General features: G+C 38.0%; 1 protein-coding gene across 1 annotated transcript; it reads left to right on the top strand.

Annotated features, from left to right (window-relative positions):
* The first annotated feature begins 2,323 nt into the window (after window positions 1-2,323).
* LOC127582923 (ORM1-like protein 3) lies at window positions 2,324-17,240 on the top strand. Its single transcript, XM_052038576.1, is given in 4 exon segments — window positions 2,324-2,359; window positions 2,361-2,498; window positions 13,032-13,183; window positions 13,952-17,240. Coding segments are annotated over 4 exon segments (462 nt in total). The 3' UTR covers window positions 14,088-17,240.
* The last annotated feature ends 509 nt before the right edge of the window (window positions 17,241-17,749 follow it).

The following is a 17,749-nucleotide window of genomic DNA, read 5'->3' on the forward strand; positions in this document are numbered from 1 at the left end:
ATTGTCTGTTATAAACAATGTCACAGAAAGAACTGTTAAAACAGTACTTGACAAAAACAAAATGATGCGCTGTTGCATTTGTTGTTCAGTGATAGTTGGCAATACAGGAAGTGCAGCAAAATGCAGAGGTATAAAAATGCCTTGGCACTTATACAAAGTTGCTGCAGCCTTTGTTTAATATACAGAATTATTTTTATAATTATTTATAGTGCAGGATAAGTTGGCACCGTTTATGTGGTCTTGCCAGTAAAAGTATGAAAGCTATCCTCTTTTAAATCGAAGTGTTATTTATAGTCTTTCTACTTGGGCAACCTCCACTCTGTAAAACAGCTTTACTTTGGAACTTTCCACAGATTGTTGATATTATCATAGTTTCAGGCAGGGAGAGATTTTTTTTTAAAAAAGTAATAGGTAAGTTGTCTGATTTATTGGTAAGGCTACAACTATATGGTTTACAGGGGAAAATGGATGAAATTTTATTCAAAAGAGTTTAAAGACTGTACTCCAAACAGAATTTTGACGTTCTGTTGCTTATTTGGTGCCCCTGATTATCATCTTTATTTCTAATAGTACAGTCTACTCTCGGCCATTCACTATCAATGTGGAATGGGGGTTGCCGGTTACATTATTATGCCGGTAGCATGAGAATTGCTCAAAGAAAATTACTTACTGTACATCGCACACTAATATTGCAATGCACATACCTTTAAACAACTGCCAAACCATTTGTCATTACCTTAACTTTTTAAATAATGCTGTTTTACACTACATTTCTATATGTTAAGGCTAAAATAGTAGTTATGTAAAGTACAATATAAATAAATTAAATGAAAATCTTCAAAGAGAATGTTGCTGCTAATCAGCTTACAACAGCATTACTCTTATTTATAAATGTAAGTAAACTAAAAATAGCTTTTCAAACTTGTATTGCATAACACTTTAAATAAGAATTTGTTTTGTTTTTTATGAAAATAATCTCAATTTTAGGTAGGCTATGCACAGACTACCTAGTCTGGGCTAGGCTACCACTTCAACTAAAATCACTTAATACTAAATGTCAAAAGGATAGTGCAATTTGTTTGCTTTGTTCTGAATACTCTAGTAGCATTTCGTGAGGTTCAACAGAACTTTTGTGAGTCAAAGGCTGAATAATAGAAATTTTTATTGGTTGTATGAGAATTCTGGATGCATAAATAGAAGGTAAATGAGAGTATACTATAATCTGTATTTCATGACTAGTGAGAACTTAAAAAAAATTAAGGAAGTAAAGACAATTCTTAGCAAAGGTTTTTATCCAAAAAGTATTAAAATTCAAGTGCACAGTGCCAGCTCAAAGTTTAAAGGAACAAATAGTAAACAAAAAGGAGAATCTTTAACATAACAGTAGTTGTCAAGTAACACAAGTGTCATGAGCTGCTTTAAAAAAAATCAATTTGCTTTTTTATTTATTGGTGAGGCAGCATTTATTGCTCATCCAAATACCTTGAGAAGGTATTGGTGAGCTGCCTTGAATTGCAGCAATGCTACTGATGAAGGGGCTCTTGCAGTGTAGTGGAGGGGGGGGGTAGAATTTAAGAAGTAGGACCTTGTGACAATGATTTAGATTTAGCCATGATGAAATAATGGCAATATGTTTCCTAGTCAGGATGATAGGTAATTTATAAGGGAACCTGCAGCTCCTCATTCTTGGAGGTAGGGGTCCTGGGTTACTGAGGAGTTGTTGGAATGGGCTTGGTGGCTGCATTTTGTAATGATGCGCATTGCAGCCATTCCACTATTGATGGAAGGAGTGAATGTTTTTTATGATGGATTGATGCTAATCAAATGGATTGCTTCCTCCTGATGGTGTCAAGTCTCTTGTCTGTTGTCAGGACTGCACTCATCTAGGCAAGTGGAGAGTATTGCTCTGCATTCCTGACTTGGGCCTACAGATGGTTGAAAGGCTTTGGGGAGTCGGTAGATGATCCAGTCCTTTTATCTGCTGTTGCTGACACTGTATTTGAGTTGATCCAGTTAAGTTCCTGGTTGGTATTCACTCCCTAGCCCTCTTCTCCCCAAGGTTATTGATGGATTAATGATTTTTGCTGTTAAACAATGTGCATTTTTTTAAAAATGCTTGCATTAGTGAATATTGAACTTTTCTCTTTGAATATTTTTTATCGTGAGGAGGAGTGGGGGTGGAGAGTTGGTTAACGTCAACTTTTTCTTTAATCGCAGATGATGTTTGGCCTGATTTTGCTGTATCTTGTATAATGCTTTTTATATTTTGGGAATTGCTAATTTTGTATTTTTTTTTCCTTTTTAGGTTGTGAAGAAGCAAACCATGAATGTGGGTACTGCTCACAGTGAAGTGAATCCGAAATACCCGGGTTATGAACAGCCGTGGGATTTGGCTGTCTTATATCCTGGGAATTGGATTACTTCATATCATTCTCTTGAGCATCCCGTTCTTCAGTGTGCCAGTGGTATGGACACTCACCAATATTATTCACAATATGGTAAGGCCATCTGAAATGTAGAATGCTTTTCAGACTTGATAAATGACTGTTTTTTGGGCGAATAGTTACTAAAATTTTGGGTTAAGTTGGAGTGTAGTTTGTCTGTGGTGTTTGTTTTACTTTAATTTTGATTTTGTTATACTTCCACCATTTTTCCCATGCCTCATTTTCTTTGTCAGTTACCATCAGATTGATTTTTGATATGTCAGAGCCTTGATCGCTTTGAACCTCTATCATAGATTTCTTGGTGCAATCATGGAAGTAAAATGCTTTAAAAGTAGTCAGGACGTGCAAAATGTTCCAGTGAAAATATTTTGTCTCTTGATTTTTGTTTCAAAAAAATCATCACTTCCAAAATCACTTGGTTCCAAACAAACACCATCTTTAGCATGCAGTATGTACACAGATTTTATCACTTAAAATGGAAACCCATCAAATCCTTTTATGAATATTTTAAATTTCTAAAACTAAGTAGGAACCCACCAGTTCATATAAATGCAGAATTATGAAACAGTAGAATGCAGGTCGGTGCACACTTCAGTAAGTAATTCGTGCGCATTCAATGCATCTTTTATTCATTTAAAACAAAAACTGACTGGCTGAGATTGCTCCCTTCATTTTGATCCTTTGAAGTTTCTTATTTTGGGGACAGATGGAAGACCTATTTCTGAACATCAATATGGGTCCCATTATAACTATGCAATGGTCACTGCTCAGATGGCCCAATTCACTTCCCTGATAGCGGTCAAAATGAATTGATTGTTCTTTTTAATCAAACACACAGTGCACTGGGTTTCTAGTTAAGAATATAATCGTAAAACTCCAGCCCTAGTTTATACCATGCCTGGTATTTCTATACCTGTTCACACCTGAGAATGATAAACTGTACCTGAATCACTCTTAAATATGTTATGGTAGGAATAAATATCTGTTTCAAGGTTACCACAATCATTTTAGACAAAATGATGATAATCAATAACACAGTCCAAACCTTTATCTTGCGACTTAACTGTGCATTTATGATGGAGTTGAACCTTGTAGGAGCATCAGAGAGAATCAGCAAATTTATTTTAATTTCCATTGATCCATGTAAAAAAAAAACTTGCTGAATGCTGTCACATCTTACTTTTCCTCGGTTGGCAGAGATTTTGTGATCTGTGTAGTTTCCATTCTCTCTCCATTATCTGTTCTATTGTGGTGATCTTCATTCCTGATGTTCCCAGAAATGATGCTGTTTTGGAAAAGTGAAAGGAATATTTTAGCATTGTCAAGCACTTGCATGATTGCTGCAGTTTACATACAAGTTTACAAATCTATTTGTAAATGTGTATTCAACCTGCAGCAGTCTCTTCACTTGTATACAAGTTACAGTAATCTCGGGCACGCTAGTGTAGTGGTTAGCGTAACGCTATTACAGCGCCAGTGACCTGGGTTCAATTCTGGCCGCTGTCTGAAGAAGTTTGCACGTTCTCTGCTTGACTGCAATGGTTTCCTCCAGGTGCTCCGGTTTCCTCCAACATTCGAAAGACATAAGGGTTAGGAAGTTGTGGGCATGCTATGTTGGCGCCAGAAGTGTGGTGACATTTGTGGGCTGCCCCCAGAACATTCTACGCAAAGATGCATTTCACTGTGTGTTTCAATGTACATGTGACTAATAAAGAAATCTTATCCTATTAGTGCTTGGCAATGCAAAACTATTCATCTCTCTTCAAAACACTACCTCTTTCTGGGAACGCAAGTCTTCCACTTGAATCTGTGCAGTTACACAGGTTACATTTTAAACAAGTAACAGGAAAATCAAACCATTGTTTAATAATCAAACTCTTAATATTTTTCCTGTTGTCTTTGTTGGGTCACCTGCCTGGGAACAGAACACTGAACTCTGCTTGGATGAAGGAATAGACTTGTGTGGCATAATAACTAAAGAAACTGGGAGTAGAAAGTTACAGTGGGGCACTGGTAGATTAAGTGAATGGAAAACAGTGGAGGAACAAAGAGACTTAAGGTCCATGAACAACAATTACTAAAAGTTTAAAATAGAACATTATCTTTTATCTTGAGCAGACTGGAACACAATGTTTATGTTGCAGTCCTGTAAACTGGTTATATCTCAGCTAAAATACTGCAACATTTCAGGAAGGATCTGGCCTTGGAGGGTATACAGTGGAGACTAACTAGAACAAAACTGGGATGAGAGTTTAATTATGACAGCGGGTTGTATAGGCTAAGCTTGTATTTTCTTAAGCACGTATGATTAACTGATATAAATTGTTATGTTTAAAGTGATTAGAATATGATAGAATAAGTAGAAACTATCCCTTATGGAAGGGAGTCCAGATAAGAGCGTATTAGCTTGGAATAAGGGAGAGGGCATTCGTAATGATTTGAGGAAGTATTTCTTCATGGAATGTCTTTGCAATCTGAAAGAAGTACTTCTATCTGAAATGGCTGAGGTAATTGTGCTTGCATTTTTGTAGCAAGCTGAGCTAATTATTAACTACCTTATGACAGTTACCTTCATGTCATCTAGCTTAATAATAGTTTGCTTCTCACGATTCATCCCCCACCCCCTAACCTAACTTAAAAAAGTAAGTTGTAACTGTGAGAAATTTCAACTTCAGTATTTAAATGTTACTTTAACTAGGGCTGTGACCTCAGTAGAGTGTTTGTTGCCATTGTGATGTTATATGGTAACTGAATATTTGCTGCCACGTTCTGTTCCCTTCTGATCAGCTATTAATTACTCTTATCTAGTTTCAATTTCTAGAAGACAAGACAAGACTGTCACTACTGTCCCAAGTGACAGTAATCTGAAACTTTTTTGTATTCATAGCCTACTGGTTTTGTATACTTTGAAGATTCATTTTATCCTGAGGTTATGACAGATGGTTTCTAAATGCAAGCTTTTTGCCTGTTCATTAGTTTAAACTTTTAAACATGACCTGTGTATAATTTGTTCCTCATTCACCATCTCCTTGCAAGGTGCACATGTTAGCCTGAGGAAATTGTACCCTTTTGGGCATTGTGATGTTGAGCCTATCTGCTGAATATCCTGGACTACTGTATTTTTTTTCTCTATCATTAGCATTGAAAACATTTTTATCTGTTCTGCAATTGAAAGATGCTCATCTTGCAGTCAATTTTTGATGATTATGTTTGTTACCTTGGGTTCTTGTATTTGCCAGTGTTCACTCATACTTGGTGCCCTTACTGCCCCAGAAAATAAGCATGATATGCATAACCAGACCATCTGTCATTGAAATTGGAATGTGAGATATTCTCAGATCTCAATGACCAAGATTGGCTCTAAAGTCGTAAGTTAGCCTTCATTGTAGTACCCCTGGTAGTCCATTCTGGCAGGTGATGCACACTAATTCAATGCTGCTATTGGTGCTTTTTCTTGGCTCTTCAGTCCAAATTTTGTGCTGCTTCTCTTTAAACCAGTACAGAGAAACAATGTTGGCATCTAGATAATGTTTACTGGGAATTCATGTTTGAAAGCTGTTGGAACAGTGTGTTCATACAAGTGACATCAGTTTGCCCCTCAAACATCAAGCCCTCCAGGTATTTATTCCAGTCACCTGAAGAAATATTCAATGTGGCTGATGCAATGTCATGGTCCTTGACTGGGTAAACATGTACTGGGCATTTTTGTTCACCTCTGGGCATCGTGTACCTGGTGCACAGACTAACGCTGGGCTGTTTTCTAGCCTTATTTAGAAACAGCTGCTGCCACCACCTAATGGTGTGGATTTTTCTGTGGCAGTAGTTCCCATACTTATTGTACATGCCCTACTCCAGACTCACCAGCTGGCCACACACTCTTACCAGCATGTGTTTTATATTTTACCCCTTTAAATCCCTCAAGTCTTAATTTTTTTATTTAACATTGTTAAATATTCCTTAATGGGAGCTTATGAAGTACAAATTGATTGGGGCTGACATGGGTGTTACTTTCCTGGGATAAAAACATTTACTGTATTGGTTTATTATTGTCACTTGTACTGAGGTACAGTGAAAAGCTTGTCTTACAAACTGATCGTACAGGTCAATTCATTACACAGTGCAGTTACATTGAGTTAGTGCAGAGTGCATTGATGTAGTACAGGTAAAAACAATAACAGTACAGAGTAAAGTGTCACAGCTACAGAGAAAGTGCAGTGCAATAGGGTGCAAGGTCACAACAAGGTAGATCGTGAGGTCATAGTCCATCTCATTATATAAGGGAACTGTTCAATAGTCTTATCACAGTGGGGTAGAAGCTGTCCTTAAGTCTGGTGGTACGTGCCTTCAGGCTCCTGTATCTTCTACCCGATGGAAGAGGAGAGAAGAGAGAATGTCCTGGGTGGGTGGGGTCTTTGATTATGCTGGCTGCTACACCAAGACAACGAGAGGTAAAGACAGAGTCCAAGGAGGGGAGGCTGGTGTCCATGATGCGCTGGGCTGTGTCCACAACTCTCTGCAGCTTCTTGCGGTCCTGGGCAGAGCAGTTGCCGTACCAAGCCGTGATACATCCAGATAGGATGCTTTCTATGGTGCATTGGTAAAAGTTGGTGAGAGTCAAAGGGGACAAACCAAATTTCTTTAGCCTCCTGAGGAAGTAGAGGCGCTGGTGAGCTTTCTTGGCTGTGGCATCTATGTGATTTGACCAGGACAGGCTGTTGGTGATGTTCACTCCCAGGAACTTAGGCTCTCAACCCCCTCGACCTCGGCACCATTGATGTAGACAGGTGCATGTACACTGCCCCCTTTCCTGAAATCAATGACCAGCTCTTTTGTTTTGTTGACATTGAGGGAAAGGTTGTTGTCATGACATCATTCCACTAAGCTCTCTATCTCCTTCCTGTACTCCGACTCATCGCTGTTTGAGATACGGCCTACAACGGTGGTATCATCTGTAAACTTGTAGATGGAGTTAGAGCAGAATCTGGCCACACAGTCATGAGTGTATAGGGAGCAGAGTAGAGGGCTGAGGACGCAGCCTTGTGTGGCACCAGTGTTGAGAATAATCGTGCCAGAGGTATTGCTGCCTATCCTCACTGATTGCGGTCTGTTTGTTAGAAAGTCAAGGATCCAGTTACAGAGGGAGGTGTTGAGTCCTAGGTCTCAGAGCTTGGTGACAAACTTGCTTGGAATCATTGTATTGAAGGCAGAACTGTAGTCAATAAACAATAGTCTAGCATATGTGTCTTTACTGTCCAGATGCTCCGGAGCTGAGTGTAGGGCCAGGGAGATGGCATCCGCTGTAGACCTGTTTCGCTGATAGGCGAATAGCAATGGGTCCAGGTTGTCTGGCAGGCTGGAATTGATGTGTGCCATGACCAACCTCTCAAAGCACTTCATGATGGTGGATATCAGAGCCACTGGTTGGTAGTCATTGAGGCATGTTACCTTGCTTTTCTTTAGTACCAGGATGATAGTGGTCTTAAAATAGGAAGGAACCTGAGATTGAAGCAGGGAGAGGTTGAATATATCTGCAAATACTTCTGCCAGCTGATCAGCACAAGATCTGAGCATGCGGCCTGGGACACCATCTGGGCCAGGTGCTTTCCTAGTGTTCATTTTCTGGAAGACTGATCTTGCGTCCTCCACTGTGATCACAGGTTCAGCTGCGTTGGTGGCTGTCAGGGTGGATGGTGACAATCCACTTCCCTTTTGTTCAAAACGCGCATAGAATGCATTAAGTTTATCAGGAAAGGATGAGCTGTTGTTAGCTATGCAGCCCGACTTCTTCGTCTTGTAACCTGTTATGGCATGTAAGCCCTGCCATAACTGGTGGCTGGTCAGGGCCCTAATTACAGTAAATACCCATGATGTTATCCTACAAGGAAAATTAAAACCACCATTGCTTATTTTATTCCGTATACTGCTGCTATTTTTTTGCATGCTCTAAGGATACACTTTCTACAGACTGAGTATCTCTTGCATGTTGTAGATGAGGTGGTGTTATGGGTAAGTTTCTGAACTAATATCTGGTGGCCTGACCTTTAATCTACTGGAATCTGGGACCGTGGCACATGGGAAATTTATTTAAATGACCAGGCTGTTATTAGTAATAGTGACCACGTTATTATCTGACTGATTCACCATTGTCATTCAGGAGGGAAATCTGCCATCTTTACTCGGTCTGGCTCCTGAATGACTCCAGATCCATTGATATGCTTGACTATTAACTACCCCATGAAACGGCCCAGCTGGTCTAATCAGTTTGATCGGTGGGGTGGTCAGTGCAGAGGGAAGTTAGAAATTGACAAATGCTGGCCTTGCAACATCCATATCCAGCAAACAGACAAATGTAAAATAAAAGTTAGACTTTGACGCAGCCTAGACCTAGATTTTATACTCGTGTATATGAGGTTTGTAAAGGTGCTGTCCAGATTGGTGGAACCCCTGCATTCACCACTCTTCAATCTCAATCCATTTCGAATAGACACAAACCCACATGATTGCATTCAAAATCTTTCTCAAAGGAGTCACGTGGTAGAATGTTTATAATACTCCATTAGAAAGCTCCCTCCAAGGTCGAGATTAAGGCAGTCTTAGAATAAAAAGTAGAGTCTACTTTATCCATTTACATTTTAAACTGAACTTGGTAGTACCCTATACCAGCAAGCTGCCTAAAATGTCCCAAATTTGAACCCTAACTAGAGCCTATTATACCAATTTGACTTGATTGAAATCAAATCTTTTAACTGTGAACAAAGTGTAGAGACAGTTTAAAATTTTGGCATAATTGGGGGGTTTATGTAAGAAGACTGATCTGAAGCTCTAACTTATAGTGACTGAGCACCACATACTGCACAGGATGCCTATTTAGATTTAAAGAAAGATTTTTTGCATTGTGTGCACATTTTTTTTGTCAAAAATTACATTCTGATGAACTTTATATAGTTCCTGCTAATATATTGCTCATTAGCATATGACGCAGGTTTGCTCTAATTTTAGATAATGTTGTGACTTTCTTTCTGATTTACATTCCTATTATGACCTTCGGAACACATTTTAAGAGGTTGATTGAGCCAAATTTTACAGAAAAGCTTTTTAATGTCAACTAGTATAATGATTTCATACCCAGTTATGTAGTCATTTAATTACCAGATGCCGATGATCAGCGGTGACCATGGGCCAAAGACTTGATTTTTTTAAAATCATACTGTTTCCAAAGATTCTTGGAAGAAAGCAACATGAAACGTGTCATCTGATTACTGTTGACTAATGATTTTCTCCAAAAAAAAAATTTTTTTTTAAGTTCTAGCACATTTTCTCTGGTGCCTTGGTATAATTTGCGACGAGGTATCATTTCAGGTTGCAACTAATGGTACAAAGTTATTTGGATATTGGGTTTGATGAGGAAAAGAGTTGATATGCTGAGATTTTTATAAGGTCCTGAAGCAACAATTCAGATACAGGAGGGTGTCAGTGTGCAAAGGTTTGCAGTCTGCAGGGCAGTAGTGCCAAGAGTGGTGATTCTTTGGCTGCTTGAAGTACTTGCACCCTCTGCCCACCAACCTATGTTAGCTTCTGATTCACAGATCCTCGATTGTAATTGAAATCACTGGCACAGCTAGTCGAGCTGCTGTCTTGCAGCACCAGTGACCTAAGTTCGATTCTGACCTTGGGTGCTATCTGTATAGAGATTGCACATTCTCCCTGTGACCACGTGAGTTTCCTCCCGCATTGCAAAGACATGAAGGTTGGTAGGTTAATTGGCCACTGTAGATTGCCCCTGTTGTGTAGGTGAGTGGTAGGATCTTGGGAGAGTTGATGAGAATATGGGGGAAAAAATGGGATTAAAGTAGGATTGGGTGGTTGATGGTGTAGACTATGTAGGCTGGAAGGGCCTGTTTCCATCCTGTATCTCTTTATGACTCTTTTATGAGAAAGACAGATGGAGCCATACAGTTCCATGGCAAAATGTTATGAGCAATTTTGTATCTATTTATCAACTTTAGGGTTCAAATGGTAATGAAGGTGCTTGAAGCTTTTACTAACTATTTGAGAAACTTGTATATGTTTGAACCAATCTGTGAAGCATTCTCATTCATATAGATGGGCTACAGATTTAGTAAATAGATTAGACAGTAGCTGAGGATGGACACCTAATGAAGATCATTTACTTTTAGAATGTATCTAGCAAAATCTGGACAGTGAGGCTTCCAAAGGTTGAGACATGTGGTTAATGGCAGATTAGCTAGATTGAAAGCTGACTAGTGTTGAGAAATGGACCAAGTCTTGAGACATGGATCTCCTCAAATCCATGATGTTCTGTGATTAACTTGCAGATGACCAAATGCTGAAATTAAAAGGTGGGTTCAGAAGAGTGTCTTAGGAGAAAGAGGGCTAGAGAGCCAGAGAAATTTAGTGCAGGATTTTCAGAGTTGAAAGTCTTGTCAGCTGAGGTAACCACCAGTGCTCAAGGGGCCAGAACTGAAGAAGTCCAGATATCTCACCAGTTGTAGTGCAGGGAGAACTTCTGGTGGAACAAATCTAGGCCACAGAGGGGTTTGAATGTGAGGAGGGGAGTTTTAAGATTGTGCGGTTGCTTAAAAGGGCCCATTGTAGATCAGCAAGCACAGGAGTGAGGGATGGTGGGAGTTAGGACACCGACAGCTGACCTCCAAATATTGTCAACTTTATGGAAAGTAGATTGAAGGAGCTGGTGAAGACTGCTTTGGAATATCCCAGTCTAAAGATAATGAAAGCATGGGTGAGAATTTCAACAGCAGATGAGATAATGCAGAGGCAGAATTGGTTGTTATCATGGAGCTGCAAATAAGCAGTCCTAGCGATGTGGTGGTGCAAATGTGGGGCTGGAAACTTGCCTTGGGCATCAGATTTTTGGAATTTGAAGGAAAATCCAATGGGAAACAGAGTGTGGGGACTGTGTGGGAAAGTAGACAAAGCACAGAAATAGCTATGCTCTGTCTGAGTAGCAAAGTAAGCACGGGGGGATCAAATAACCTATTCCTGCTTCTAGTTCCTATGTTCTTAAATATTAACACCAAGGTTCCAACAGTCAGGTTTGGCCTCAAGCAGTTGGCAGGGAGAGGAACAGAATCATTGGGTTGGGAGTGGAGTTAGTGTAGGAAACTGAAGTCTGTTTCTAAGGATCATCTTGGCACTGGAGCAAAGTGTGCTCAATGTGAGTGCTCATTGAGGGAAAGTGGCATTAAAATGGGTAGATAACGTTAGACCTGTGACCATATGTATGCAAAATACTTATTGGACTTTAGTGTTTTCATAGTATCTTTTCAAAGCATTTAATAAATGTGAAGTAACTATTTACATTTGCATCACTTTCTTTAATACAAATGAAAACTACTGAGGTACTTCAGAATGCCAGGAAGAAATTATGCTAAACCAGAAGGCTAGAAAACAAGTTTGTTCAAAGGACTTGTTATACTGAGTCTGAAAAATGAGAATTGTTACATTTAATTGATAACTTGGAAGTTAATTTGTGGATATGCTGTAAAGTTGAGTACCCTACTTGCTCTAAAGGCCAGTTTATTACTTCCTTTAATTTGACTGCATTGTGAAATGAGCAATATTTAGATTAGGTATTTCCATTGTGTAAGGTCTTTTTTTAAATCTTAAATTTAAGTTGCATTCATTTTTCGTGATGTTGAATGTGAACCGAACTGATTGGGTAATTGTTATGGAAACTAAATTATATTGAAGAATGCAGAGGGCAGAAAGTTAGGTAGATTTGAATCAGTGGATCCTATTTGAAAGAAATTTAGCAGTTTCAACCCAATTGCCAGTGACTAAGTGTATAACTTTAAATAGCAGTTATGTTTAACAGTTACAATTTATGGACAATCTTTAGTTACAAGAACAGCTGGTGTGAGAAGATGTGATGAAGGGTGTTTTGAAAATGGTGATTGAGACATAAGGCAGTGAATTTTGCCTTGCATGTTTTTGACCTATTGTTTGATGTATTTTTTTTGTTCAGTACTGATCTTCATGTTGAAATAAAAAATATTTATTTGTGGATGGTGGGTAAGAAACAAACAGTAGGTCCTAAACCATGCCTCGTAACTCCAGCTCAGTGGGTGAAGTGTACGTTGTAGATCTGGTTTGTCAAATTAAGGAGACTTGGTTGATTAAAATGTTGCATCCCGTATGTTCATACAAGTAGCTGAGGTAATCACATCACAAAGTATGCTATTCCATGCCAGTGGCACCAGTTGCCATCGATTTCTAATGAAGATTTTAATTCTGTGGAATAAATGTTTAATTTTTCTAAATTTTTTTAGTCCAAGAATTTTGTACATTCCAAGTCAGCTAAAGTTGTAAACAGAATAGAGAACTTTTGGCACTCTGTTTTATTTTATTTATCAAAGGTGTAGAGGCCAGTAAATTTAGAAACGTGTGATTTGTGCTTGCTTTCTGAACAGATACACTAGCATCTTATGTCTGTGTTGCTGCTCTGTCAGTTTAGTTTGCCTACATTCCAGTACTTGCTGCAAGGGAATTAATAAGGTAAGAACACTGAATGTATGCATATGTAAATCTTTTCCCTTCTGCCTCCAGGGAATGTATATATTTCTGCACACTGTAAAGGGAACGCCATTTGAAACTCCAGACCAAGGAAAGGCACGACTGCTGACCCACTGGGAGCAAATGGATTACGGAGTGCAGTTTACAGCCTCGCGCAAATTCCTTACTATCACACCCATTATCTTGTGAGTTTGAGATGTAACCTTTGAAGACTGAGTCAGCTCATGGAATGGTCAGATCAATCTGGAACTTGAAAGTTTGTCTTCCTTTTGATGTAACTTTGCTGATATGTCAATTCTGGAAAAACTAAGTTTCCCTATTTTTCTGTCCTCCACAATCCCACCTCAAAATGTTTCAGTGCAGGAAGTCCAAGTTGCATGACCTTGCTGTACACTTCAAGAATTTAACAACTTCAGCTCGTGCAGAAAAACATCGGGGTTCCTACAATCGCTCTCAAAAGCACCTTTATCAGAGAAGTTGATGGGAGGGTAAATAGGTTCTACTACTGGGGAGAGTAGGATTGTGGTGAAGAATTGGCCAGGGAGTCTACCATGACCTTTGGATGCCCTAGGTTATATTTGTAGTCACTGTTTGGATGCGATAGTTTCCAAGCTCAATAAGCTGGACAGCATTAGAATTGGTGAGCTACAGGAAAATGCTAAAACCCACTGCACTATTTTACAAAGTACTTTTTAGAAATGAGGGGTGATAAAGGACTGAAGAAAATGGTTTCATCGTTGCCTGTCTTAATTAGTGTTAAGTTTAAATTTGTTAAGAATCCAAAAATATAAGCAAGGAATTTATCAAAATTATTAACTATTTGAGTATCAAAATTTGGCAACTTTATACTGGTACTCTTTAAAAACCCATGAATTATGTCTTTGGCTGTTTAATGAAAATGCTACAGATTCTCTGGGAAGGTTTTCATGCTTTGTATCTTTTTTCAAAAACAGGTATTTTCTTACCAGTTTTTACACAAAGTACGACAAGTTACATTTTGTTATAAATACAATTTCGCTGATGAGCGTCCTCATCCCAAAACTCCCTCAACTTCATGGAGTCAGAATCTTTGGCATCAACAAGTACTAAATACAGCATTGGCGGCAAGTGAGAAAGAAAAAGCTATTGGGACAACCGACAGCAGGAAGGACACATCATGATGCTCAGACATGTATACCCTGCACCCTTCAACCTCTTAGCATGGACATTTTATTATGATTGGTGTATTTGTTGGTGAAGCAGCTCATTTTGGTTGCTGAGATATCACATTAAATATTTGCAGTGCTTGGAATAGAAAGCCTGCTTTTTCGTTTACTGCCTGTAGATCCCATTTTCTCAGACAATATTTTTGATTCTTTGGCTGCCATATTAAGTTATGGAGACTTTGATATTGTAGACATTTAGTTGATACGGGGTGTGAATTTTACTGTCCATTGACCAAACAGTTATCAGAGTATAATTTGTAAATATTGTAATGGAAATAGACTTATGAAGGTACATAGTTTGAATGATAGTTGCAGAAAATGTGTTTTCATTGTCTCAATGGAAACAACTGATGAAAAACTGTAATATCAAAGCATTTGGTGCTCATGCTCCAACATGACAGGATTAAGGGTCCTTTACTTTGTTGAGGTACTTGGAAACATGGTCTCTATGGCATAGATGCCCCTCAAGAAACAGTGCTGGTCTTACTGTGCATTTTAATAGCTTTCTTTAGCAGATTATTTTATTTATTTTTGTTCTTGATCTCATATGTTCAGTGTTGTATGTGAAAAAATTTACTAGGGAGAATGTAAGACACTAGTAAGGGTGTGTTTTGAAGCACAGCTCATGAATGTTTGATTTAAAAAGTTGGCTTCTGGATACATTTTCTAAAATAAAGTGTTATGTAATACAGAGCCCATGTGTTAATTGAGGACAAGTGAGGCTGGATAACTAAATTTATCTACCCAAGGTGTAGAGAATCTCAAAGTAATTTATTTTTTTAAAACATACAAAAACAAATCAGGATATTAATTGTTGGAATACTGCAAAACTTTAGCAATCATGCAATTTTCCTGTAAATTTGCCTTTTTTAAAAAAGTCTCTGATTGTCTATACCTATTCTGTCATTCTGTCAGAGTATATTGTAATTTGACTGATTGAAAAATGCGGTACGATTCTCATTGATTTTTTTTATTACTAGATGGTAGTGATGTACCTGACTTTTATATTATGATATACCTGCTGCAAACTTGAAGTACAGGCTAGTACGTACAGCTCGTCCTCCTTGCGGTCTGTTAGGACTACCAAAAACAATAGCACTGTGAATCGTGATTTTAAGCAATAACATGGAAAAATACCATAGCAAAGGATCAACGATGAGTATGGACAGGGAAGCCTTGTTTGGTGTAGTATATAGATTGCTGAACTTTTATCTTTAGTGATGGTAATTTGAAACCAGCCCTTGCTCAAGAGCCATCTCTCTGTCAATCGTAAAAAAAGAAATTTCCTGAAATTGTAGAATTGTTTGGTTTAATGCAGTTTGGCAAAAATCTATGAGCCATTAAGTTAGCTGATTGAGGAAATGTTATCGCAATTGAACATAGTCGTGTTGCAATACTGTTATGGTCACGAGGTTAGAACATTTTGCTTTGGAAGATGTGAAGTCTTGCTTTCCTCACTGGTGTCAAAGACAAAGAAATGGTGTCATTCTCTCAATGGATTCAATTAAAAAAAATTAGCAGCACCCAACAGAAAGGTGTATGAAGCAGAGAATGTATCCTTTTTAGATCTCTGCAGCTCAGATGGTGCATAGAGCCCAGAACTGGTTTTGTCATATTTAAATAATTGAAGGGAAAATCAATCTGTTGTTGCATTCTATGGAGCAACCTCTTCTGAAGATATGTTTGTATGAAAGTTGGGCAGGTCAGGCATTGAACTCTTATAATCGACCCCTCCCCCCACCCCCCACCGATTTTTAAAAAAAAATCTGCCATACCTTTCATTTAAAAAATTAAGCTGACATTGGGAAAAATTTATTTTGGTCAGGAGCAAACATGCCTACCAGTGTAATCTAATGAGAACGCTCCATTATTGGCAATAATTGAAAGTTTACAATTTTTTTCTTAAATTTTGGAATTTAGTGATAAGCTTCTTTCTTGCACTAGTACTTAACCGTAGAAGAAAAGTTAAGGTTGCACTTTTAAAATATTTACAAGCTGACACCAGTCTGTTACATTCTAAAGGAAAGCAAAAGGACAACATTCGGGCCTCAGACTTTCATTGAAAATCAGACGCAATACTGGACAACTTTCTTTTTTGAAAAAAAATGCATTTTAATTAAAAACTGAATTATAAATTAACAAAGTATTAACATTTGTAGCAGTTAAGCCTGCCATTTGCTTAGTTCCTACAGAAGCAAGGATTATGTGCACAATCAGCTGCTTTTTGACTATCAGTTACTGAAGGCTGTTTATTGGATTGCATATTCACAAGCTACTATGAAACTTTCGGAAGATTTAGCTTTGTGTCAAGTTTTGTAAATGCTAAGGGGGTGCCAGTGAAAAAGTTAAATTGCTGTAATCAGGATTTGTTAAACATTTTAAAATATTGCTTTACAATACTATTCTGATGCCTTGTACAAGATAGTTAAAGCCTTGAATTTATAGATTTTGAATGCTGGTAAATATGTTAAGGAAGGTTGTTTTTATAGTATTTTGATGGGTTCTGGATTGTCAAAAAGTAACAAAACTGGTAAAGTACAGTATTTTCTTTGGAACATCCTTCTACTTCCAATATCTATCTTATCAAATGGTAATAGGTGATTGGTTGGTGCTGAGCAATAACAGTACCAGTCCAAACATTGCAAACGTGGGCAAGTTCAGGATAACCCAGGGTCAAACTACTGCAGTATTTTTGTAGTGGCTATTAAAGGTACGGATTCCAAATCTATTTTGGCGAAATCTGAATAATATATGTGCCAGAGTGGACGTTTTGAATTTTATACCAGTCTATCAGTTGTGATATGAACTATTGAAGAATTATTTGCATTGGGGACTAGTGTGTTTGTGTGTTTGAACATATTGTCATGTATTGTAAATAAGAGTTAATTCAGCATCTGGTGGCAAAAGGGTCTTGTAAGCCAACTGCCCTTCTCTGCAGATGTTTTTCATCTAGATCTTTATAAGAAAGAGTGAATAATATTTTTATTACTCCTTTGTACAGTATTCTGATATTTAATAAAGGTCAGTATTCATGTAATATGCTGTCTCCTGTTTTATTCACATGCACTAAGATATTAACTAGAACTTCCAGTGTTTAAGATGTAAACAACATTGGATCTGCCGCCATGTTCAAATTTCTGATTTTGTTTTCCTTTTCTGTTTTCTCATCCAAATTCTAACTGAAACAAGTGAGCAACCCTGCCCTACTGTTCTTTCCAACACCGCCCAGCATGATCTGGTTGCAAAAATCCATGGTATTCACAAGCCAATTTTTCACTTGCCGGTTGCAAATTTTAAAATTATTGAATTATTAATAGTAAGCACTTTTGTCCATGTTGCACAATGCAGTTTAAAAAGTGCTAAATGTGATTATAAACCTGTTGCATTTCACAGAAGTCTCAAAGTATAACCACTTTAGCCTTGGAGCAGTAATATGTACTGTTCTCACTGAAATTTTGCTCTCTAAGGTATGAGATAGACAGCTATTTTCACCAGTACCAATTGCTTTTGGCCGGTTGGTGTTGAAACAATTTAATTACTAGAAAC

Source organism: Pristis pectinata, chromosome 25 (assembly GCF_009764475.1).
Source record: "Pristis pectinata isolate sPriPec2 chromosome 25, sPriPec2.1.pri, whole genome shotgun sequence".
NCBI lineage: Eukaryota > Metazoa > Chordata > Chondrichthyes > Rhinopristiformes > Pristidae > Pristis > Pristis pectinata.